We start from the raw sequence: 27633 nt of genomic DNA, 5'->3' as shown, positions 1-27633 counted from the left end.
TGTGAGCATGCAAAAAAGAGATGGTGAGAAACTCAATTCAATTTCATTCCACAAAATAATCATGGCAATCAAGAGATGAAATCACAATCAGTAATTCTTTAATTCACAATACCAAAAGTTTCAACAACAATTCACAAATTCAGTTTAGCTAGTTTAATGTTTAGAGCATGCCAAACCTAGAGTTCCATAATCTGAATATTTCAAAGATTAATTGCCTCCATCAAAGCAAACAAGAGTTCTATAATTTAAATCAATGTCGCAACAAAACAATTCAAAATAACTTCTACTTGTAGCACTCTATCCCAATAATAACTTCCACTGCTTCCACCACACTATTCTTCTGGATCTGTAATCAAAGGAAGACGATCAGTTTGATAGCTCAATAATTAACTACTGTAACAACTAACTGAATCAATTATACAAAAAAAGAATAATTTCAATTAATAAAGTTAAACAACATAATTTTTTGTGATTTAAGAGTGTAAAGAAAATGTAATGTACTTCAGTTAATAGTTAACACAAAATCATTCCAATAAGGTGAGTTCCATAATGATAGAATTTTTAAACTTGTAGGATTATAATTCGTTTGGATCATATAGTTTTGGTGAGAAAAGAAAACATTTGTTCAGAGGGTTAAGTAGGTGAAAAATGGAGACAAAGTGTGAGAAATAGTGAGAAAGAGAAGTATCTTATTTTGACTATTTGATTTCTTACTGAAAGTTGTGAGATTTGGTGAGAAACAAGTTGATTGGTTGTAAAATATTTACAATACCAAGATTACCCCTTAAAATAAAAAAGAATAAAAAGAAATCTCACTCAAATTTCTCTCTCACATGATTTGCTTTCTTACCAATCTAAATACGATAGTGAGAAAACACATGTTTTTTCTTTACTCAACTAGATGGGAGAGACCACAATAATTTTTTTTTCCCTTACCCCATGATCCAAACATGGTATTACTATTCGATATATCAACAAATTTAATAATTCAATTCAATCAATCCAAAACTCAATGGGTTTGATAAACACAAACTCATGTTTTAGCAAATGCAACCACAGTAACGAGTGACAAAAGCCAAACCACGTTTAGCTCCATGGTCAAAAATCAAAAGAAAGTAGCTTATGTGTCAATATTTAACTCCCATTTGCTTTGGGTTCACATTATTGTCAAACAAAATTCATACCCTTCATAAAGTACAAAATTCATACCCTTTATAAAGTACATGAATCCACAATGATCTTATAAAATATTTCTATAGAAATAAAAAATAAAAATAAAAAAAACTCGGGACACAAGACTCCAACTGAAATATAATCTGAAGAGGACAAAATGTATGCAACCTTACCCCATTTTTGAAGAGATTGTATCCATAACTAAGAGGTGATTTTATTACTCAATGTTTAAACATTTTCAAACCAAAATATGCAGTTAAAAGAAATTCTAGATGTGGTATGAGATGACTTACCTATAGTGAAATGAATCCGCACTCAAGAGTTCATGAATTGAAAGCTGTAAACAAGGAATTCAACAAGATTATAAAAATAATAGTGGTTCTATGTATGTAAAAATCATCATAAATAAATTACACAAAATATTTACATGTGCGGGACCCATAAATTATTAAATCTACACTAATGTGAATGTTCTGTATATTTTATGTGGTTAATTTTTGTGTACCTAAATTTTTTATAATAAAGTTAAGTACTCCCATACCTCTTTCAAAACTGACTAGTTTTGGGAAAAATAAGTATAACAAGGGAAGAACAATTGTTTCTACCTTCATATGATTGTCAAAATAAACAAGTATAGATCATGTCGTTCTTGGGGTATTTTTCTCTTTTTGCATAAAATCAATTAATCAAAAGCCTAATAAGTGAATGTCATCTACAAGTCTAACCAAATTGGTCAAATACCAAACAACCACTCTAATCCCAATAGACTCTCAAATAATTCTGTGAAATCATGCGAGTTTTCTTTCCCATCATTTCTTATCCTTTCTCACCAAATCACTCAATCTAAATGGAATGGAAATGTAAAATAAGCAGGGATTTGAATTACCTTAATGATGATTTCAATATTATTCAATTTCATTTCTTTCAAGAGATTCAGTCTCTTCTTCTTCTGGTACTTCTACAAGAAAATGTCAAGATTGAGAGGGGGGAAAGCAAAGAAAGATCCTAAAACCAACTTATTTGATCAGAGATCATAATTATTTATTTTATTTTGGATAAAATACAAAGAAGCATACCTTTCATATCACTTTAGTCTTTTAAATTTTAATTTTGTTAATTTCTCTCTTCAAATTATCAAATTAGTCTAATCTTAAACTACTGTTTAAATCATTAACGAAATTTTAAAGTTCCAATTTTGCTAATTTTGTCTCTCAATATTACAAGTTATTTTTATTTTTCTCATAAATGTTTTGAGAACAAACTAACAAAATTAAAAAACTTTAAGAACCAAAGTCAAATGTATATTTTATTATTATTCCATTAACTATTTAAGCAATGAGTTCAAACAAGACCAAATTAATATAAATTAAAATTTTAATAATGAAATTGACAAAATTAAAACTTGACACAGTGACACAAAATGCATACTTAAAATAACATAAATATAATTTATCATTTATTTTTATATTCTTGTTTGAGTTTTGAACGCCCTTTATATAATTTTTCCATTCAACTCCAAAAAAGATTGATTAAGGTTTTTTTAATTGGTTTAGAAATTTTGAAGTGTATTTAAAATACTTTTTCAACTTCTAGTCTTTTTTCTCTGAGTGATGATATGTGATTGCTTGTATTACTGGCACATTAATATTCGTAATCCTTTTATATAAACAAAAAAAATAAAAAAAATTACTTGCCACAAAAAATTATTTTTACAGATTTAGTATCCAGCAAATTGAATTTATTATTATTTTTGTATTTAACTTTATTATCTCACATTTCATTATAAGATTATTGAAAATTATTCCTACAAGAATCTGTACAACTTTAAGCATGTCTTATTAGAAAATTTACAAAGTCTAATCTTACATAACAATGTCCTATATGTGAGACTAGGATTTCCTCTAGTTCATAATATGCACTAGATGTGATCACCACCATAGTTTTATTTTGATAATTCAAAATATTTGTTTTGTAGGGTTCTTCGTATATACCATCTACATAAAAGAATTAGATCGATCTAATATTCATAGTCTATCTAATTTATCGCATTTATAACTAAAAAAAAAATGATTTATTTTAAAAAATATACTTATTGTCTAATTTTATTTTATTTTTTTGGAAACAAATGCTTAATTTGAATACTCTACAATTATCGAATTAACATAATTTTTTGTGTGGATGATACGAAGAGTCTGACAAAAGAAATGATTTGAATTATAAAAATGGGACCCGTAATAAATCTCATGAGCCCAGACAACATCTTCTAATCTAAATCATGTATTGGAGGGAATCCAGATCTATATCTGTGCATGTGTACCCTTGAACTTTTGTGTGCTGAGTGTTTGTCATTACATTTTCAGAAATAATATAATGGTAGATCTTTCACAAAAGCAATATGATTTAATCTAACAGTGAGAAAATAATCAATAATTTATAATATTCAAATTTATTTTATATATATATATATATATATATATTAATAATATAATTCGAGTTGATTGAGTTGTGAAACTTAAACCTTATTCAAATTTAATTAGGCCGTAAAATTTAGCTCAAACCTTGACCAAATTTAAAATCATAGTCTAAATTCTAAAAAATTTCAAATTAGACCAGGGTTGCTCATATTAGGCCAACCGAAATTGAACCCTAGTTTTAACAAAGATTTTTTTGAGTAATCACCAATGTTTTTAGGGGTCATGCGAAGAAGTATTTTTATTTAAATTTTTTTTTTTTTTTTTGAAAAATAAAGTGAAAGTAATCAACAATGTTAATTGGCAACCATATGTGTCTATCTGCTACTGGTATTTTGTTATATCCAAAACATGTATGGGAGTAACAATATTAATTCGAGCTTAGATGTTTGAAACTTTCATGAAATTAAGTTTGGTGTCACAAATCATAAATAAATAGTTAATGCAATGTGTTGCGGTGACTTGGCTACATCTAGGTCTAATTTAAAATTTTGTAGGCATTTTTATTTAAATACAATTTGTTATATTTAAGAAGAGGACGGATTAAGACCCCTCAAAACTCCCACCACACCCCCCCTACATGGGGGTTGGGATTGGGAAAGAAGAAAAAAGAAAAGAAAAATGGACCAATCAAAAGCGAAGGGGTGGAGGGAAAGGGGTCTTAAACATTTTTGATTTAAGAAAAGGGCAAATACATTTTGCTATTTGTATCATTTTGGTCCCTACATTTTTAATTAGTTTAATTTTGACTTTTAATTTAAAATTTTGTGTTAATTTAGTTCAATTGATAATCCCGTTAGTATTTTAAAGAAAAATAATCACTGAGTTGAGTAAATTTATAATTTTATTATTAAAAATATGACACATGTCATTTATATGCGTATTTTTCATAAAAATATATTAAGAATTGTAATCAATTAGACCAAATTAAAACAAAATCATAAATTCAGACTTAAAATCAAATCAATTAAAATGAAGACGACTAAAATAATAATAAAAAAAAAAAAAAGAGTAAAGTATAAGAACCACCATCAATTTTTACCCTTAAAAAAATCTAACATGATGTTACAATATTACCTGGGCAGCAGAAAGGTTGAAGAGTGGTTTTGGTGAGGGGATTATCCCATTCCAGAGATTCCCACCATTCTTCTTCTACAAAAATGAATCGAAGAGCAGGTGGTGCAGTTGCTTGCTCACCATCCTCATTCTTGTGCAAAGAAATAGGCAATCTCCTTAACATGGGACAATTCGATATCGAAATGTGTTGCAGAGATTCACAGACCATTATGCCCTTATATATGCTCTCCAGCCTTGGTAGGTTTAGTAGATCTAATATCTTTAAATTTGGGAGTGTGATTGTGTCGCCATCATCTTCCCGATGCCCCCCTCGATCACTCGTCTCTACTTCTACTATTATCTCCTCCACATTCTTGCAGTCCCGCACTTTAAGCTTCTCAAGGTTTGGAAAGTTGTGCAACAACAGGGCAGAGAAAATATTCTCCATTTTCGGACATTGACGCAACACCAATCTCTTAAGGTTAAATGAAATGTTGTGTGGTGGAACAACTCTGTCAAAGAGTACCCTAAAATTGGGTAAATTAGAAAACTTTAATTTCTCAATCGTTGTTAGCGGGATGTGGTAGTCTTCTGAAAAGCATGATGATGATGAAAAGATGGATTCAAGCCCATCACACTCTTCGATCTTAAAGTTTTCTAAACCTCTTGCATCCCTTAACGACTGAATATCTGATAAGCTAATGTGATTGTGCCATCTTCTAATGTACAACTTCCATATGTCGCTGGGAAGCACTACGGCATCTACTCCAGTACTTGATAAAGATCCACCCTCGTACTCACAAGTGAGTCTCTCGTTTTTAATTTCATCAACAATTCCCACCTCAAGGCTGTACATTTCCAAACTTTTGCATTGCGCAGAATTCACATACATGGTAAGCTCTTGCACATTGTGAAACTGAACTTCGAGAACTTCTAATTGCTTCAAGCACAACAGCTCTTCTGCTGAAACTTTTACTTTTGTTCTCTGAATTTCAAGGGAATGGAGTTGTGTGAGTCTGCATAACTTCCGGCAAGGAGACATTCCTAGCTTGTAACCCGAGAGTTCAAGATTTCTGAGATTAACCAATTCTTCTATACCTTGGGGTACTTCTTCAATCTGACTATGAGTCAGCACAAAACATTCCAACGCCTTCAGTTTCTCCAGTGACGGCACATATTTTAGGTTGTGATTCTCCCGGAGTCTAAGCCCTCTGAGATTAACCAATTCTTCTATACCTTGGGGTGCTTCTTCAATCTGACTCTGACCTAGTTCAAAATGTTTCAACGCCTTCAGTTTCTCCAGTGACGGCACATATTTTAGGTTGCGATTCTCGCAGAGTGTAAGCCCTCTGAGATTAACCAATTCTTCTATACCTTGGGGTGCTTCTTCAATCTGACTCTGACCTAGTTCAAAATGTTCCAACGCCTTCAGTTTCTCCAGTGACGGCACATATTTTAGGTTGTGATTCTCCCGGAGTGTAAGCCCTCTGAGATTAACCAATTCTTCTATACCTTGGGGTGCTTCTTCAATCTGACTCTGACCTAGTTCAAAATGTTCCAACGCCTTCAGTTTCTCCAGTGACGGCACATATTTTAGGTTGCAATTCCCCCGAAGTCTAAGCTCTCTGAGATTAACCAATTCTTCTATACCTTGGGGTACTTTTTCAATCTGACTCCCAGCTAGTTCAAAATGTTCCAACGCCTTCAGTTTCTCCAGTGATGGCACATATTTTAGGTGATGCCCCCCGAGTCTAAGCTTTCTGAGATTAACCAATTCTTCTATACCTTGGGGTGCTGCTTCAATCTGCCTCACAGTTAGTTCAAAATGTTCCAACGCCTTCAGTTTCTCCAGTGACGGCACATATTTTACGTTGTGATTGTCCCAAAGTCCAAGCTTTCTGAGATTAACCAATTCTCCTATACCTTGGGGTACTTTTTCAATCTGACTCCCAGTTAGTTCAAAATGTTCCAACGCCTTAAGTTTCTCCAGTGACGGCACATTTTTTAGTTCATAACAGGCATTTAGTAACAGTTGATGCAAATTCTCCAACATGGAGATGGAATCTGGCAAAGACTCTATGTTAGTGTCGGACAAATCCAACACCTTGAGACGAGGCATATACAAAAAGAAGGAATTTTGAATCCGAAGTTCTGTTGACTTATTGCCTCGAAATAAGAAGGTGATGAGGCAAGGGCAATTGGGTGGTTCAGAAGGAAGTTCTTCAATATGGTTCCACATTAAGGAAACCCTCTCAAGATCCTCAGACCAGTCTTTATGTGGAACTCTTTTTAATCCCTCACCAGCTCGGACCATGAATCGAGGACTAGCTGATGTTATTTTGAGAGCCATATCTCTTATCAAATCATGCATCTTCACGCATTCTCTGCCATATATTATACTTTTTACCAACAAGCAGGTTTTAATGAGTTTATTCAATATAGAGTGACCTTCATCGAACATTGCTTCTATACTGTTCATCTCACTTATTAGTCCCTCAGCAATCCAATACTCTATCAGTTCTTCCCTATTGATGTCATGGTCTTCTGGATACAATGCACAATACAAGAAACAATGTCGTTCCTGTTCATCTTTTAGCCGACGATAACTAAATTCTAGTTGCTCAAAGAACCCTTCTTTGCCCAGGCGCCATCGCACACTTTTTGCATTTCTCCACTCGCGAATGTCATTCACTCCTATCATACATCCAGCCATAACAACAATTGCAAGGGGCAGACGAGCACATTTTTTGGCAACTTCTTTTGCAATTTCTTCTACCTCGGTTGTAAGCGTTGCCTGATGTTCTTTAACATTATTCATAAACAGATTCAGTGCTTCCTCTTCTGTGAGAAGCTCCATTTCAACAGGTCTGCAATTCATCTTTGTACAGACGTCTACCAATCGTGTAGTCAACACTAGCTTACATCCGTTATCTCTGGTTGGTTCCGGAATACCCATCTTCTCCAAAGGAAATTCTTTCCAAAGATCGTCTAAGATGAGCACATACCTCTTCTTTTGGGAAAGCATCTTATTTATTTCTGACGCTGAACGTAATTCATCCTCATTATCGGAAAGAGCAATATTCAGCTTCTTAGCTATCTGCCCTTGTAGATTTTTGATGTCGAATGCTTTAGATACTGTGACCCAAATAACATCACTAAAGGTAGAAGTTCTGGAAAGAAGTTGATTATTGATGCTTCCCATGATGGTTGTTTTGCCAACTCCCCCCATTCCGTGAACACCGATTTTTCTAACCGCATCATCCATCAAGAAATTCCAAATTTTCTCCCTGTTCCTTACACTTGTTGGTTCAGCCAAAGATTCTGCTGTTGGTATGGCGTGCCCACAAGTTGAATCATCAATTAGCAAACCATTAGAAAATTCACCATTTTCATACAGTTTTTCCACCTCTTCAATCTTGTCCACTACACGCTTTCCCAAGTGTGCACGTTTGAAGGCATTCTTAAATCCTCGTACTTCTTGCTCTTGTCTTTCCAAAGTTTGGACATAAGCTGTTATCCTTCGCACATATTCTTGCCAACATTCAACGTCAACCCTTCGTTTTTTCCTTGACCGCTGCTCTGCATAATTCACTTCTACATTTATGTCATTGTTTCGGCCGTTCAATTGCTCCGTCTTCCTTTTGAGAGTTTCCATGTTAGTATCAAGGTTATTGTGATATCCAACCCATGGTCCAGTTAAATCACACAAATTCTTCCCAATTTCAATGGTTGAACAAATGTTTTCCATAGTGTGGCCTATTCCTGCAAATACAGAAGAGGATTGCAGTTAAAAGGAAATATTCAAAAGAAAACTTCAATATTGATTCTAATGACTGTTAGAAAGCAATTTCAAATTTGATTTACAAAAGCGTGAGAAAGAAAAACATGCTAATTTATGCAAACTGACTTCACATTCACCTCCAAATAATCGAAAGTCGGTCTTTGAATTGCTGACAAAATAGTGATTGTGCAAATAGATAGCTAGTAACAATGAACCAGCATTTATGGTGTTCAAGAATTTCTGTTATGACATTGATTGTAAATTTTAGGTGAGTGGATGATTTGAAACACAAACAAGAATAAGATCTATGCTAGAGTTTATCTGCCCAAGCTCAACCTAATTAAGTTAGTGAAAATCGACCTAGTTGCCCAAGTTAAGTTAATTAATTTATAAAAATTCAACTTTGTGTACATTTTTTTTGTTAAATCGTAAATAACATCAAAATGAATAATTTATATAATGCGAGAGATTAAAAAAATTGAAAAATCGAAGTGATGTCTTTACAATTTCTGGCCAAATTCTAACACTCTTTTAACATCTTTTCCAAAAAAAAATTGATGACCAAGCTTTAAATAATAATAAAAAAAAGCAGAGCAAAAACTATTCCATTAATAGATTAACACTTAACACTTTGTCTCCTAAAACTCTAATACAAAAGTAGTGGATTCCATGATTTAGACCAATAACTACTCAATTGGAGCACCACCTAGACATGCTTCAGGAGTATTGAATAATTTTTCGAAGCTCACTATGCTGTTTCAGAAACATACGCTGAATGCTGTGGAAAACAAGGTAAGAGTCAATATAAATATACATGCAATCCACACACGCGATGCATATACAACTCAAAAAAATAATAATAATATTATCAAAAATAATAGCAAAGAAAAATATGCATATAGCATGCGTGTGCAGCTAAAAATAATAATATTATAAGAATAATAACAAAAAATATATATACACATACAGTATGGGTTGCTCAAGTGGTAAAAGTTTCTTTACTAAACTTATGATTATGGGTTCAAGACCCTTTCTCCTCTATACCTAAATTATACAAAATAAATGAGACATAAACCCAAAATATGACAATAGGAGACACAAATGTGTCAACACAATACCACCAACAAGCAGCCTCACTTTATAATAGTGAGACAATGCAAATATTGGGGTATTTCGAAAAAATCCAAAATATGAGGCACAAATGTGTCAACATCACCAGAAAACTTCAATTTATAATAGGTATTTTGAAAAAATTCAAAATATGAGACATAAATGTGTCAACACCGTCAGAAACCTTCACTTTATAATAGTACTAGCGGTCGTAAAGGTCCACACCCACAATGTGTGTAACTCAAAAAAAAAAAAAAATTAAGAATAATAACAAAGAAAAATATACATATAGTATATATTGTTCAAATAGTAAAAGCTTTCATTATTAAACCTATGGTCATGGGTTTCTTGAGGCCATTCCTCCTCTTTACATAATTCTTGCAAAATTCACCAAATATAAGGATATTTTGGATGCCAATAACACCATTACAAAATTCACCAAGAGTATTTTGGAAAAATTCGGGAAAACACTGTTATTCACCAAATATAAGAGTATTTTGAAAAAATTCGGGAAAACCCAAAATATGAGACACAAACATATCAACACCATCAACCTCCACTTTATAATAGTATAGGGTATTTGGGATGTCAACAACACCATTACAAAATTCACTAACCAAAAAAAAGTCAAAAAGTCTTAACCTAAAAAAGTCAAAAAACCAAAAAGTCGTTATCCTATTTAAGTCACATCATCTTATTTAAGTCACATCACCTCTCTACCACATCATTTCAAACCCAACCCATACCCAACCTATATTTCATAAAAAATCAAAAAGTGCACTTATATAGATCATCCCAAATCACCCCTAAATATAAGAGTGTTTTGGGAAAATCTGGGATAAACTAAAATATGAAACACAAATATGTCAACAACACTAGCCTTCACTTTATAATAGTATAGAAGATAGATAGATATAGAAGATATATGACTTTTCTTAGCCATCCAAAATAAATAACTAAATAAATTGTACACACAATAATTTGACAAATAAATTTGTATTAATTAATTTTAAATTAAAAAATAAACTTAAGTGATTTACTTTGGTCACTCTGGCAGAAGAGGTCTATCTTTGAAACTATTTATTGGCCAAAGCTTTAATCTTTTTAGGTCAAATGACATTATTTATCCAAAAGGACAATTATATGTTCAAAAACTTAACTATTTGTCTATCTGTTCAAATGCTACAAGTTTGGTTTTCAAATTTTTTAAAAAAATTTAGAACTAAAAATTAATTTAGTGATGAAATAAAAAAATAAAAAGGTCCAAATTGAAAGGAATATTGGGTGATAGGTTAAGGGGATAAAATGATATTGGGTGGTAATTCATGGGGGTAAAGTGTAATTTATCCTATTGATGAAAGGGTATTTTTAGTCATAAAGGTCCATATTGGAAAAAAAAAAAGTAGATGAGGGAGGCTAGTTGTTAAAATTTTTAGTTGAGGGGACTAAATTGATAATGACAATAGTTGAAGGGAATAAAGTGTAATTTACCCTTAATATTAAGGAAGATTTTCGCAAATGATGGGTCATCTTATTTAGACATCATTAAGTTTAGAAACTGAGTTTACGAAATAGACTTCTATATCATTTTTCTTTGAGAAATTAAATAATTATTAAAATATTACTTCAATTAGCTTAATAAAAAATTATACAAGACTAGTTTTAATTAAACATATTATTCACTTTTAATGAACCTATGTAATAATTTAAAATATTACTAATGTTCTTATGCTCATAAAGTTTCACAAGCAATTCAATTAAAAATAAAAGATAATTGGCTATCTTACACTGGAAGAATTATGGTGTGCATCCCTTAAGGGTGCATACCATATGTACCCTATTATAAATTGGTATAATTTTTATTATAAAATTTCATAATATCAACGACAAAATACGTAATCTCACTACAAAGTAGCTAATAAAATGTCCATAATTTTGTGATTCATGTAAAAAAAGTTTGTGATTTAGTTACGATATTTTTTGTTATGCCAATTTGTGACAAGGTTATACATTTTATGGTTAATGTCACGAAATCTTGTGGTAAAATTACCCCCAATTTATGGTGCATGCATATGGTTAGTTTTAATAGTTAGTTTAAAACTATTTAATTATTTTTTGTTTTAATAGAAATTGCTTTCTAGAGTTTAAATAAATATGATGAATTATTTTTATTTTATAAAATTTTATATTTAAAAAATACAAAATTTTCACTCCGTGCGTAGGAAAGGCTTTTTTTTTTTTTTTTTAACATTATACTAGAAAACTCAATAATAAAAGTGTTACATTTCATAAAAAAAAGAAGATGAATGCCATGTTTGGTTTGTATTTGTGAAACAAGTTTGAAAAATAATTTTTTGGAAAGAGTACAAAATTTTTAATTTTTTTTTGGTTGCAGGTTTTGAAAATAGTTTTAAAGTTTTGGAGTTTGAAATGATTTAATTTTTTTTTTTTTTGTGGTTGAATAGATGGGTGTGAGAGAAAAAGTGATTGACTAATGTATAGGATATGAGAGAAGGAAAGATGAGGGAAAAAAAAGTGATTGATTGATATATAGTAGAGAGAAAATTGATTTTGGATTTTTTTTTCAAAAATTTTCAACTAAACAAATTTTTTAACTTTTTTTCTCAAAAATTGTATTTCAAGAGAAACCAAACAAAGCCGAAGAGTTCTATAACAAAACACTTTGCACTCTACAATAATACATTAACTAGTTTTCTACTTGTGCAATGCATGGGTTCAATTTAAATTTTATGTAAATATAATTTTGTAATATTTATACAATAATTTTTAAGTTGCAGAATGCATGCACGTTGAAAATTAAAACAATCTTATCATATAAGTTTATATCAACTTTAATCAAAATTACAAACAAATAGCTCCATATTTATATAAGCACACATCCCTTTTTTTATTAATATTATTTTTTTTGAACCGTTATTAATATTATTTTGTTGTTGACAATAAGTATTCAAACTTGGCAATTGATGTGCTTCTTTTCAGGGATTTACATGTAAGTCCTAATAGATGGACTTCTTATCCAATAAGTCTTGTTATAATTAATAATATTTTTCATCAAATACTATTAAAAAATGTCATTAATTGTTAATTTTTAGCGGCAATTTAAAAATTATCATAAAAAATGTTACTAATTATAAGTTTTAGCGACAGTTTAAAAAGACCATTACAAAAAAAGCAACTAATTTTTAACTTTCAACGACAGTTTGAAAAATTCGTCACAGAAAAACGTAAATAATTGTAAGTTTTAGCAAGAATTTATAAAAATTGTGGCAAAAAAAAGGTCGATAATTATCAATTTTTAGGAACATGCAAAAAATTGTCACAAAAAAATTATTTTTAGCGACGGTTTTACTAAAACTTATTTTCAATAGTACTTGATAAGAATTAAGTCCAACTAGTAGGACCTATTGGTAGTTTATCCTTTTTTCCGAGAAGAAGAATCCAAAGTGTTTATATGTCTTCCTAACTCACAATTTAAGTGTAAACAAATTATGAGATTACCTATTTGCCTCAATAAGAAAAATGTATAAAGATACCATCTTACATCACCAGTCATAAAATATATTTTGCACCTTAAAAGAGAATTCAATTGTGGTCCACTTACTATGGTATGAAATTAGGATGTGTATTTTAATAAGAACAAATACAATACCAAAAAACTCTTTGAGGAATGTAGTTTAATAAGGGACAAAATTTAACTACATTAGTAATGCACCACATAAAAGAAAAAAGAAAAGTCTTGTGTGATGTAATAGAGTTTAAATTTGGAATTATAAAAATTTTCAACTACCAGTCATTTGTAATTTTTGTTTAAGGAGGCACAATAATTTCTTGTTTGATGAGCAATAAAAACTATATGTATTTTGAATATTTGACTTATATATGTAAATAATGATAGAATTGCAATTCATGAAAAAAACAATTGTTACTAAATAATAATTTTAAAAAAATTTGAGCTTCTACTCGGAACTATTTTGGGAAGATAGTTATAATCAGCTTTTTAGTTAAAAGCTGATTATAAGCTGTTTTTTGTGAGAGAGAGAAGTGAGTTATAATCTGGGAAGTGGATTATAACTCACTTTCCAAAAGACCCTCAAGGAATATGAGCTTGTACTTGAGGAATGTATCTACAGTACAAGTTTGTACCGAGGTTTATAGTCTAATTTTGAGTTTTTTTCTTGTACAAAAAATAATTGAAAAAAAAAATAATCAAGCAAACGAAAGAGGAAACATCATTGTATATGGCCCATTCATTCTGTTACTCAGGATGGCAAATAAAAATTTTCATCTTTACCAAGAGATATAAAAATTAGCTAACCTTTCAATAGCCTTAGAAAATGATTGAAAGAGCTGCAATGGGAGAGATAATCTTGATAGAAAGCAACAATGGAAAAAGTAACTAATAAATGCGCATTATCTATGGTACATGAAATACCACTTGATTTATAAAATGCTCAGGAAATATAGAAAAATGTACTCCCGAAGTACTACACATCTATATTTATTTACCAATCATTATTATTATGCTTTTTCATATTCCTCAATCACTCGATATAAAATCATAATATCCCACTTTCTTCACCAATTATAATACCATGGAGTATCACGTAATCGTGTTCCGAGAATACTCAATAATCACCTAACATAATATGTATACTCCTTGAAAAATGTTAGAAACGCCAAATAATCTACCAAATATGTTATCAAACTTCTCACATTGGTAGATTATTTAGCCTCCGTTTGGGAAGTAGGTTGGCTTTTTGATTTTTTGGCTTTTTGACTTTTTTTGACTATTTGAGCCTGGGGTTCAAAAGCCTGGTTTGGGAAGGACTTTTTGGCTTTTTTAGCTTTTTGGTTTTTTGGTGTGGTGTCATCCTCTTAAATTACCAAACTATCCTTTTTGGCTTTTGTTTTTGTTTTTTTTTTTTATTTTGGGTTTGGATTTCCCATATTTTGCTTAATTTATTTATTTATTTTTATTTTGGGTTTTGATGTGGCGTTTTTTGCTTAATTTCTTTTTTTTAATTTTTTTTATTTTGGGTTTCAGTTTGGCTTATTTTACTTTTTAAATTTTTTTTTTTTTGTTGGGTTTGGATTTGGCGTATTTTTCGTAAATTTTTATTTTTTTTTTATTTTGGAAGTGGATTTGGCATTTTTTGCTTTCATTTTTTTTTTTTTGTTTTTTTTATTTTTATTTTGGGTTTGGATTTGGCGTATTTTGCGTAAATTTTTTTATTTTGGGTTTTATTTTGGGTTTGGGTTTGGATTTGCCGTATTTTACTTTATTTTTTTATTTTTTTTTAAATATATGTTTTTGTCATTTTTATTTTTTTATACATTAATTAGTTCTTGTTTTTTAATTTATGTTTTTTGCCTTATTTATTTTTATTGGTATACAATAACATTTTTTTTAATTTATGTGTTTCATTTATTTGTAAATTGCGTGGCGAATGGTAATTTATGTTTTTATGTTTTTTTTTATATATTTTTGAATGAGGCGTATTTTTCTCGTTATTTTTTTTAATTTACGTTTTTGTCATTTTTTAATTTGTACACATTAATTTGTTTTTATATTTCAAAAATGGGTTTTCATGTATTTTATTTATTTGTAAATTACATGAAAAATGGTAATTTCTATTTTTTTTTTCTTTTTGGATGAGGCGTATTTTTGTCGTTCTTTTTTTTTTTGAATTTACGTTTTTATAATTTTTTAAATATTTTTGAATGAGGCGTATTTTTTTTAAATAATTTATGTATTTTAAGTTTTTTTTTTTTTTTTGCAAATGGTTTTTTCATGTGTTTTTTATTTTATTGTTATTTAATTTTTTTTTCATTTTCTGTGAAATGATAAAAAGTGAGGTTTTATTTTATTGTCCTGTCTATTTTAAATAATTTAAATTAAATTAAATTTTAAATATTTAATTTTATTTTAATTTTAAATCGTAAAAATTTAAATAATTTAAATATTCAAAAAATTATTTTAACAAAAAAATTTAAAATGTTAATATTCAAAAAATTATTTTAACAAAAAAATTTAAATAATTTAAATATTCAAAAAATTTAAATAATTTAAAATGTTAATATTTTAAATTTAAAAACAACTCTACACTCAAATCGTAACCAAATACATAAAATAAAACTCAATTAGTAAATTATTTTTAAAACTCATAACCAAATACATAACTCGAAACTCATACTACTTTCACAACTCTACACTCAAATCATAATCAAATACCTAACAAAAAAAATTAAAATATTTAAAAATATTTTTATAAACGCTGAGGTGATGCCCCTCTCTCATGTGGGGGTAATTTTGTAAATTTACCCTCACAATGGTTGGTGCCAAGTGATTGCCTCCGTTTTTGTCTCCACGTGGCTAAAATCAACTTTTTTGTCCTTACATGGCTCATCGAGCCCCATAAGCCCTTCCCAAACAGATTAGAGTCTTTAGAATTACTCATATTCCTTCAATCTTCCATATTTAAAGGATATATATGTAGGGTTTATTAGAGACTCTTCATCTTTTCCATTTTCACATTAAAAAGAAAAAAAAATCAATGCTAAGATAGAGAGAATGCAATGTCTTCGTTTGGAAAGTGAGTTAGCTTTTTTAATTTTTTTTCTTTTTTGATTATTTTAGCCTGGAGCTAAAAAGTCTAATTTGGAAAGAACTTTTAACTTTTTTAACTTTTTTTGTGAGAGAAACAATGTAATGATTATAAGTTGAATGTTATGTTTTGTTTTATTAAACTAAAAAAATTATTTTATTTTTTGTGACTAAAATAGTTAAAAAAAAAAACCCCAACTCGTGCTTCCCAAACGACTCATGCTTCCCAAACGAAGTGTAAAAAGACACAAAACACAAGGAAATGCATAAAATATAACACAAATAATAATAATAATAATAATAATAATATGTGCCATTCTTAGCTTGACACATGGCGCATTGCTTGATTATACTTACGAAAAGCACTACTTTATTTATATACTATATGATGTACCTGGTGACGTGTGTACATGAACGATGAAGCAGAGACATTTTTAAAAGGAGATGTGTTTGATCGATACTCCCAAATATGTAGCAGATATTTATTAAAAATATTAGCTACTTTTTAATTAATTAATTTGGGCATTGGATGCTTTTAAGCATCAGATACTCTTAGGCCCCGTTTGTTTTGGGAGATAGAATGGAAGGGATTGATAGTGAGGGGATTAATAGTGAGGGGATTGTTAGTGAGGGAATTGATAGTGATAAATTATTAAATTATTTTTATATAAAATAATAAAACAAATAAAAAAATATAAAAAATTAAACATTATATTTAAAAAAAAATTCCCAATATATAAAAAATAAAAAAATTTCTGATCCCATCACTATTTTCTAATACCATCTCTACCTCCTCCTTACTAATCCCCCTTCAAGGGTATTAACAATACCAAGGGACTAATAGTCCCAAGGCTTTCTCTGCAAACAAATAGGGACTTTAGTAATACCTTGGTATTACTAGTCCCAATACCCTCCTTATAGCCCAAAACAAACGGGAGTCCTGTATTATTTGTTTTTATTGAATTAGAATCGTAACATTTCTTACATAATGTTATAATATACCTTAATTGTGAAGATAAATAAAATAATATTTTTTTAATACTTTACTTAGTTCTTTGATGAGAAGAATATAATGAGTTAAAAGCTCTGTTATCAGAATCTTACGATTCACGATTCGATTCGCGATTCGATTCATAATTTTTGCAAAATCGATACGAATCTATAGGTGAATCTCTCTGTTATCAAAATCTTACGATTCGCGATTCGATTCACGATTCGATTCGAATTTTTTGCAAAATCGATACGAATCTATGGATGAATCCATTTTGGAAGTAAATCTCTAATGAATCACACGATTTCACAATCGGTTCACGATTCAATTCACTTTTTACGATTCATTTAATTTTTTAAATTATTGTGTCCGACATATTTTCAACTATTTCTTTCTCCATATTTTTAGTGAAAATGACATAATACAACGTCTAATAACATTTAATACCAAAATAACCAACATATATACATAATTTGTTATTATTTTAGTGATCATGAAGTTTTCAATAAAATCCAATCAGATTCAGCCAGACCCAACATATTTTTAACATTTCTTCTCATTTTTTTCCCCTTTAAAAAATCATAATATATCTTCTAAAGATATTTAAGATTAAAGTTACACTATGAATTATCTATTGCTATTTTATTAAATTGAATATAATTGAATATTACATATGTGAAGTCAGTTATACCTTTGAAAATGTTTTAGGCTTTACAATAAAATATTCTAAATAATTCTTTCTTATTATTTGTTCACTATTACTTAGAAAAGTATGCATGCTTATTGTCCAAATATCAATATCGTTGTTAATTATTGTTATTTTGGAAATTGATAATTTGTTTATTTGGTTATTATCTTTATTAAGAATGGTTGATAAGAAATATCTAAAAAGAAAAAAAGGATGATAGTGATCTTATATAAGAATTTTGTTAACTTCTTACCTATTAAAATACGTGATTATCATTCAAAATAACAATTTCATTGATTTAAGTCTAAATATTTCATATTCATAAGATATATTTAACATCTAAATGTGTAAATATATATTTTAAGTAATTTTAAAAAAGTGACCGAATCTTTACGATTCACGATTCGATTCGATTCACGATACGAATCTCGATTTGACAACTATGGTTAAAAGTAATAGAATTTATTAAATTGGCGTATCCTTATTGTATTATGTATGTCCCATATAACTACATACAAAGTAAAAATTAACAAGTAAATAATATAATAGTAAAATTAAACATTAATAAATAAATAAGTAAGTAAACTTACTTACCACATTTTTGACTAGTGTAAAAGGGAAAACATATGGACAAATTCTTGTGGATTGTTTTATTATTGCGATATATATGTGTATATATATATATATATATATATTGGACTTGATATTGAAACAAAATATCTATAAAACCTATTGAAATTGAAGAAATAAATTAGCTAATGACTTAAATTAATTCATAATTCTTAAATATTAATATTTTACATTATAAAATTACGATATAGCTTTTAACATGCTTGAGCTTGTGTAACTCACTACCAACAATTGAAAAAATATTTTTTTTACAAACGTATCCTAATAGTAACCGTACTTGTATCCTACTTTTATAATTTTTGTTGTATTTCATATCCATATCATATTCTATCCATATCCGTATTCATACACGTACTTCTTAGGTCACAAAAATAGGCTCTTCAAAATTTAAGATAAAACTTTTGTTCTCTTCAAACCCCTGCTAAGACTATATTTTTTTATTTATTTTTTAACTAGTTAATTTCTTATATTACTTCAATATTTAAATGTGTTTCCCTAATTTGTTTATTTTAGTCTATTTCATTCAATATCTGGCTTATTTTTGTATTCATTTGGACAACATAAAATTGGTATTTGAGTAACAAATGTAAAATTTATAATAAATTAGCTTTCTATTACAAAACAATGATTAAAAATTAGATCAGTGAATTGGATCTAGATCGGGGATTCCATGATCCTATGAGATTCAACTATCAGGATCAAAAGTATACAAACATAGAATTTACAGTAAATTAGCTCATATAATACAAAACAAGGATTAAAAATTAGATCAATAGGATAGATCCAGATTGGGATTCTACGATCTTATGAGATCCAACTATCAAGATTGAAAGTATACCCAAAAAAAAAAAATACAATAAATTACCTCATAAAATTCCTTGTAAGGATTAAAAATTGAATTGATGGAATCATATATGAATCAAGATTCCATGATTCTATGAGATCCAACTATTATGATTGAAAGATCTTTTAAAAATATTTTTACACGATCCAGATCTATTATGTCCAAATAATAAAAGTATACAAACATAGAATTTACAGTAAATTAGCTCATATAATACAAAACAAGGATTAAAAATTAGATCAATAGGATAGATCCAGATTGGGATTCCACAATCTTATGAGATCCAACTATCAAAATTGAAAGTATACCAAAAAAAAAAAAATACAATAAATTACCTCATAAAATTCCTTGTAAGGATTAAAAATTGAATTGATGGAATCATATATGAATCAAGATTCCGTGATTCTATGAGATCCAACTATTAGGATTGAAAGATCTTACTTGTAAAAATTTTTTTACACGATTCAGATCTATTCTGTCCAAATGAATAGTAAAATTGTAAGGTTATAAGATTCGGATTGAGATTCTGATAAATATAGATAAAGGAGGAAAAAAAACACAAGATGAAGTAAAAAAAGGCATAAAAGTAAGGGCTGGTTTGGCAACCCTTGAAAAAGTTAAAAAGCCAAAAAATTATTCAAAAAATTAAAAAGTTATCACTATTTACCAAAAAAAATATTAAAAAAATAATATACAAATATTATTACAAATAAAAAAAAAAGCCCCAAGATTAGACATTCCGTGATGGTGGAGTCAGTGACCGGGGAAGCAAAAAAATTATAGTAAAATATTCACTAAATAAGATGGAAAAATTGGGTCGTGAGGGCCCACCATGGGTCCCGTTTTGATAATCTGAACCGTTAAATATGTAGAACTAGTCTAATACTATATTCTTGTAAAAAATCACGTCTATCGGATATCACTAACTACATGATCAAATCAGTTTTGTATAAAAATGGATGGTGTTATAGTTAACAGTTGACAAAAAAAAACTAACACGATCAGATAGCTATCGATATCCAATCAACGTGATTTTTTAGAAGTATGTAGTACTTAACGAGCTCTATACATTGAACGGTTCCGATTAAAAAAACGGGACCCTTGGTGGACCCCCACGGACCAAACAACACGATCCAATCAAAACCCAAGAAGTAGACATTAATTTCTCATCTACTCATTCGACCCGTCACCACTGTCATTCCGTACTGCTCCTACACAATCTTATCCTATACACTTATTTATACAACTTTTTAATACATATTTTTTTTCTATAAAAAGTCAAAAAAATCAAACCAAATATCTATATTTTTTTCTTTAACTTTTTAGTCTAAAAATATAAAAAGTACACTTATTTAGGACATCCCAAACAACCCTAAATATGCATATACAGCTACACCAAAGATGCATATCCTTGAAAAAAGAAATGATATATATATTTAACACTATACCTTTCAAGCCAGGGAGAAACCAAGATGCTTTGCGAGAAAAATCTACAAGAAAAGAGAAAAAATAAGCAAAGAATAATAATAGACGTGGTTAAATTCTTAAAAACCACCAAAATTAAGCTCTTAAAATGCTTATAAACTTCAAGCACAGCATAGACCATGAAAAAAAAAAATTGAAATCATACAGACAAGATCTCACACAATGACAATTATAAAGTGATAAAATAAAAACGAGTTTTCATACCTTGTTGCAAAAAATCAAAAGCAGATCAAGTCTGTAACTTCTTCTGAGGGGTTTGAAATATCCAATGGAGAAAGAACAATTGCAATGGAAGAGATGAGAAGGAGAATGAGGTCAATGTGAGGCGAGGAAGGAGCTGGGAAGACTTATCTTGACTTTGTGGTGAGAGAATTCATTTGGGGAGTTGGTCGATTTTATTTATTTATTTATTATTTTTTTTTGACTATTTTAGTTTAGGATTAAAAAATTTTAAATGATTTTTTAACTTTTTTAACTTTTTGTGAGAGAAATAATATAATAATTATGGATTAAATGTAATATTTTATCTTATCAAACAAAAAAATCTATTTTATCTTTTTATAGTTGAAATAACCTCAAATCCAACCCAACACTTCTTTGTAAAGGAAGCCAAACTTTGTGTTAAAAAAATCACCACTAACCACCGCTAAGGCCTAGTGTCACGCCCCGAGAATTCTGTGACACAAGGAGTAGCATTTGAAGGATGCTGGGAGGTTCCAGAAGGCTTGAGAACGGGCTAGAGTATGCTGGAAGACTCTAGAACGTGGTGGAAGGGTCCCAAGTGGCCTAGAAGATTCTGGAACGTGGAAGAACCTTGGAGTGTCCAGCAGAGTCTGGATGGGTCTGGAACATCCTAGATTATGCTAGGAGAAGCCTACCATGTACTACACTAGTGTAGAGAATTCTAGAATGTAGTAGATAGGGTAGATGTCCTAGATAGTTCTATGGAATGTTCTAGATGAGTGCTTGTAGCCCTTGGATCAAAATGATCCTAGCCGTCCATTAGGGAGGAGGATGGCTATATAAGGGGGAAGGGTCTCATTTGTAGAACAAACCAAAGAGTGGAGATCCAAGAGAGCACTTGTAAGTGTGAGTGTGAGAGCCTTATAAAGCTTTGTACACAACTATACTTGTAAAGTTATCTTGTATAGTGAAGGCATTCTTCCACCTAAATCTTGTGTGTCTTAGTGTGGTTGAGTGGGTAAGGCTGACTTAGGTGCAACCACGAGGGTTGGAGACATCTAAGGCCGCACGGAAGGCTTGCGAAGTCTAAGTCCGTGACACTAGTTGGATAATAATTTATTTTAGTAATTTTTAAATTTTTTGATTAAAATATGAAATAAAAAAATAATAATGATTCATTCCATTAAAAACATCACCACTAATAGTACTAATACATTAAAAAAATAAAAAAAACAAAAAAAAAAACACAACTCCAAGACCAAAACATCACATCATTAATGGCGGGACCCACTGCCACCTAATTAGTGGGAGCACTAATTAGTGCTCCCAAGCATTTTTCATAAAAAAATTAGTATGTTTAAAATAATTTTTTAATTTTTTTTAAAAAAATGTGTAAAAGTAGAGGGGAAAAAAATAATTTATTTTTTTAGTGTAAGCTATTATTTTTTTGTTTTTTAGTGATTTTTTAATTTTTAAACTAAAACAATAAATTACCAAACGAGGCCTAACTAATTATTTATTCAACTTTTCAAATATAAAGGTAGTCACTTAGCATCTTCCAACATTAAGGCCGGGTTTGGCATCTTTAAAAAAAATATAAAAAGTCAAAAAATTATCTAAAAAGTTAAAAAGTTATCACTATTCATAAAAAAAAAATATAAAACCAAATTTACACAAAAAAAAGTACAACCCAAAAAGTCATTGACGTGATGATACAGTCTGAACCAGATTGTACAAATTACCTAATCGGCTGCACAAAAAATTTACAAAAAAAAGTTGATGTTCGGCCCATGGGCCCACCACGGGTCCCGTTTTGATAATCGAAACCGTTCAACGTGTAGAATACGTTGAGTACTATATGCCTGTAAAAAATCACGTTAATTGGATATCAATAGCTAGTGATCAAATCAGATTTTTTTCAGCCGTTTATTTTTAATTGTCCATTTTTTTTTATATATAAAACTGATTCGATCACATAACTATTGATATCCGATCAATGTGATTTTTTAGAAACATATAGTATTTGACAAGTTCTACATATTAAACGGCTCAGATTATTAAAATGGAACCCGTCGTAAACCCCCCTATCGGACTAGAGGAAAGCCTCATCTTATATACTCCCTCCGTCCCAAAATAATAGCCCCTTTTGGAGAATCTAACTTTTTTTAGTAGTACAATTATTGCATTTGAAAAAAATTAATTTTCCAGAATTATCCTTTTAATAGTACATTTTTTGAGAATATCAATGTCATAATTGTACTTTTATATTATTTATTAATTTAAAAGAATGGCAAAATAGAAAATTTATATTATTTTTGTACTTAATTTTTGAAGAGAGACTAATATTTTGAGACAATAAAAAATAGAATAAATGACTAATATTATGGGACGAAAGAAGTATATAAATCTGAAGCATGTCTGCCCCACTATGCCCCACAATTCAAATCATTCCGTACTGCTTCCTTCAATAGTCACTACCAGTATGCATAGGGCATAGGGGTAAAATGATAGTTTTATTATTTTATATAATATTTTAATATATATTTTTTAATAAAAAATTAAAAAAATATTCCAAACAATTATATTTTTTTTCTCAATTTTTTTATCTAAAAAATTAAAAAATGCACTTACTTAGAGCATTCTAAATAATCCCTAAAATTCTTATTTTGCTCTTCCTACAGGTTGCAGCAAAAACACAATTTATAAATCATTTGTACTTTGAACCAATTATTATTTGTTCTATTTGTTGATTACCATCATTATTTGAAAAGAATAAATTACCTGGTTATAGAGTAGATTTTTTGCTTCTTATTTAGATTTTTATTTATTTAAATTTAAAAACTGTACATGATTTGATTTTTTGGGGTCTTTAATAATCATAAATTATCTAATAGTTTGGGAACAATGTCAAGAACGTTTTGACCAGTATATTTTTTAAAATAACTCATTAGAAAAATAATATCATAAAATTAAAAAAATTACGATTATCGATTTAATTTTTTTATAAATTATATACATGAGAATTTTACAAAATAAACCATTTAGGCCCTGTTTGTTTTGGGCTATAGGGAGGGTATTGGGACTAGTAATACCAAAGTATTACTAAGAATCGAAATGAGACTCATGACGGGCCTCACGGATCCAATAATCTTCTCAAGTTGAGAAGTGAAATTGAGAAAGCCCAAATTCTCTTCTATTTTAGCCTTGTTTGGGGAGAGTGTCGAGCTAAAACAGTTTTTTAAAAGGCAAAATATGTTAAAATAGTCAATAAGACAATATCACATCTAACCCATAATCTTTTCATTTTTTCTCACACAATTAAAAAAAAAAAAATCAATTTTTTAAACACAATTTTTTTAGTCAGGTTAAAATAGTCAACTTCTCAAACAAGGCTTTTGTAAGGTTGTGGTTGGAGTATGAATTTGGAAAGGAAAATAAAACAGAAAATGTATGTGAAATGTGAATAAAATATAGTTATGTTTCACCTACATTTTACACACTTTTTATATTTTCCTTTCCTAATCTCTACCTAAATTCATACCGCAAACACGTCATAAAAGAAAAAAGATATTTTTGTCATAAATGTGAAGAAAAAAAAAAATGATTTGTAAACAAAAAATACATGCAAAAAAATTTATAAAAATTATATAACAGTAACATTTTAAAATTCGTAAGCCCCTTTTAATTTATAAAAAATTTAATTATGGAAAAACACATGGAAAAATTCTTGTGGATTGTTCTATTATTGCGATAAATACATAATATTGAAGCAAAATATCTGTAAAACCTATTGAAATTGAAGAAATATATTAGCTAATGACTTAAATTAATTCTTAATTCTTAAATATTAATATTTTACATTATAAAATTACGATACAGCTTTTAACATGCTTGAACTTGTGCAACTCACTGTTAATAATTGAAAAAATATTTTTTTTACAAGCGTATCCTAATATTAACCGTTCTTGTATCCTACTTTTATAAATTTTGTCATATTTCATATCCGTATTCATACACGTACTTCCTAGGTCACGAAAATAGGCTATTCAAAATTTAAGATAAAACTTTTGCTCTCTCCAAACCCCTGCTAAGACTAATTTTTTTTTCACTAGTTAATTTCTTATATTACTTCAATATTTAAATGCGTTTTCCTAATTTGTTTATTTTAGTCTATTTCATTGAATATCTGGCTTATTTTTTTATTCATTTGGATTACATAAAATTGGTATTTGAGTAACAAATGTAAAATTTATAATAAATTAGGTTTGTATTACAAAACAATGATTAAAAATTAGATCGGTGGATTGGATTTGGATCGGGAATCCATGATCCCATGAGATTCAACTATCAGGATCAAAAGTATACAAACATAAAATTTACAGTAAATTAGCTCATATAATACAAAACAAGGATTAAAAATTAGATCAATAGGATAGATCCAGATTGGGATTGCACGATCTTATGAGATCCAACTATCAGGATTGAAAAAATACAAAAAATACAATAAATTACCTCATAAAATTCCTTATAAGGATTAAAAATTGAATTGATGGAATCATATATGAATCAAGATTCCATGATTCTATGAGATCCAACTATTAGAATTGAAAGATCTTACTTGTAAAAAATTTTTTACACGATCCAGATCTATTATGTCCAAACGAATAGTAAAATTGAAGGTTATAAGATTCGGATTGAGATTCTGATAAGTATAGATAAAGGAGGAAAAAAAAAAGAAGATGAAAAAAAAAGGCAGAAGAGTAAATATGCATATAGTACAACACCAAAGATACATATCCTTGAAAAAAGAAATGATATATATATTTAACACTATACCTTTCAAGCAAGAGAGAAACCAAGATGCCTTGCGAGAAAAATCTAAAAGAAAAGAGAAAAAATAAGCAAAGAATAATGATAGACGTGGTTAAATTCTTAAAAATCACCAAAATTAAGCTCTTAAAATGCTTATAAACTTCAAGCACAGCATAGACCAGGAAAAAAAAAATTTGAAATAATACGGACAAGATCTCACGCAATGACAATTGTAAAGTGATAAAATAGAAACTAGGGTTTTCATACCTTGTTGCAAGAAATCAAAAAGCAGATCAAGTCTGTAACTTCTTCTGAGGGGTTTGAAATATCAAATGGAGAAAGAACAATTGCAATGGAAAAGATGAGGAGGAGGAGGACGACTCAATGTGACGTGAGGAAGGAGCTGGAAAGTAGCTGGGAAGACTTTTCTTGACTTTGTGGTGAGAGCTGGGAAGTAGCTGGGGAGACTCTTCTTGACTTTGTGATGAGAGAATTCATTTGGGAGTTGGTCGATTTGATTTGATTTTATTTGATTTGATTTTTTTTTTAATTATTTTTGTGAGGATGTATTTTCTGAATACCAACACGTGGCATGGTGATGCCGACGTGTCAGCCGAGGTGCCACGTGTCCTGGTAGTCAAGCCGAGATAATCTCGGAGAAGCCGAGGTTATCTCCGAGGATATCGGAATCCGAGATAAGGGACAAGAGTCCTAAGGCAAAGAGGGGACTTAACTAAGATAAGGATAAAGCTCTTGGGGAGTTTATCTTTATCCCCTACAGAGTCCAAAGTAAGCACTAAAATTGGAGTACATAGAAGTTATAATTCAAGTGGGATTTGGATTGAGTATATTATAAAAGAAAGGCACCCCCGTGGGTCTAAGGTATGCAATTTATATTTTGAGTATTTAGCTTAGCACTTGATTATCTTTGAGAGATATACTGACTTGATCGTCGGAGTGCCCCCGGGTGGAAGAACCACCGCCGGAGTTTTTTTCTTTCTGTTACAGGTTGCTAAAGCCATCTATTCAGCCTGTGCTCTCCAGCTGATCACTAAACGGGCAGTGCGGTCAGATTTTCACCCACACAATTTGGCGCCGTCTGTGGGAACGAAGAAAGAATAGATGGCCAGTAACGGACAACAGGAAAAAACTGGGGATGACGCTCCCACTGGGAGTGGCAGACCAATTGATCTTGACATTGAAGGAGACAACCACAATACAGAAGCCCGTGACCAGGGTCACAGAGAGAACGACGTCATCCCAGAAGGCGACATGTCAAAAAAGACAAACCAAGGAAAGTACTACAATGAAGATAACCTCCAGGTATGGAGGGACAGGTGCCTACGAAGGGATGAGGAAGTGAAAGAACTGGCGAACAAGTTGGCAGACCTTCAGTCAGTCGTCAACTTCATGATGCAGAATAATGTTATGCAGCCACCATACCCGCTGCAAGACACGCCGATACCAGCGACCAACACCCAGAAGGATGGAAGAAAAACAATCCCCGAGGTCCCTCAGCATACCAGGAGTGGAAGGCATTCTCACCGGCCTTCCAGGGAAGTCGGACGGGAAAAGCCGAGGCAAGAAGAGTCCCGAAGGACGCACCACATGAAGAATCCAGACCCCAAAGAACATCGACATGTTTAGGGGCAAGTACTCCACTTTGACACAACCCATGAAGAAAGGTCCAAACGGACCCACCATGAGGCCAAAAGCAGTGTACCAAAAAGACTAAAATCTAAAGACAGCCGAGCTCCAGGGAGGAGCAAAGAAGACTTAAGGGA

The 27633-nt window shown here is 30.1% G+C and overlaps 1 protein-coding gene across 7 annotated transcripts; it reads right to left on the bottom strand.

Moving 5' to 3' along the window:
- Window positions 1–76: 76 nt before the first annotated feature.
- Window positions 77–26330, bottom strand: LOC114303605 (uncharacterized). Of its 7 annotated transcripts, XR_014346680.1 has the most exons (7): window positions 26117–26330; window positions 25874–25915; window positions 20818–20859; window positions 4722–8462; window positions 2060–2131; window positions 1467–1510; window positions 77–346 (listed from the first exon to the last, which is right to left on the bottom strand). XR_014346680.1 is itself a non-coding variant. In XM_082899067.1 (5 exons), the coding sequence occupies exons 3-4, from the start codon at window positions 8446–8448 to the stop codon at window positions 1497–1499; spliced, it is 3741 nt and encodes a 1246-aa protein (XP_082755193.1). In that variant the 5' UTR covers window positions 8449–8462; window positions 20818–20859; window positions 21059–21228; the 3' UTR covers window positions 77–346; window positions 1467–1496. The 7 variants fall into 7 exon arrangements, 1 of the variants encoding a protein (XP_082755193.1); XR_014346682.1 differs by lacking the exon at window positions 20818–20859; XR_014346681.1 differs by lacking the exon at window positions 25874–25915.
- Window positions 26331–27633: the final 1303 nt, after the last annotated feature.

Source organism: Camellia sinensis, chromosome 12 (assembly GCF_055761805.1).
Source record: "Camellia sinensis isolate YWXY chromosome 12, ASM5576180v1, whole genome shotgun sequence".
Classification (NCBI taxonomy): Eukaryota; Viridiplantae; Streptophyta; class Magnoliopsida; order Ericales; family Theaceae; genus Camellia; species Camellia sinensis.
The sequence above is the reverse complement of the archived record's forward strand: the minus strand, read 5'-3'. Positions and strand labels throughout refer to the sequence as shown.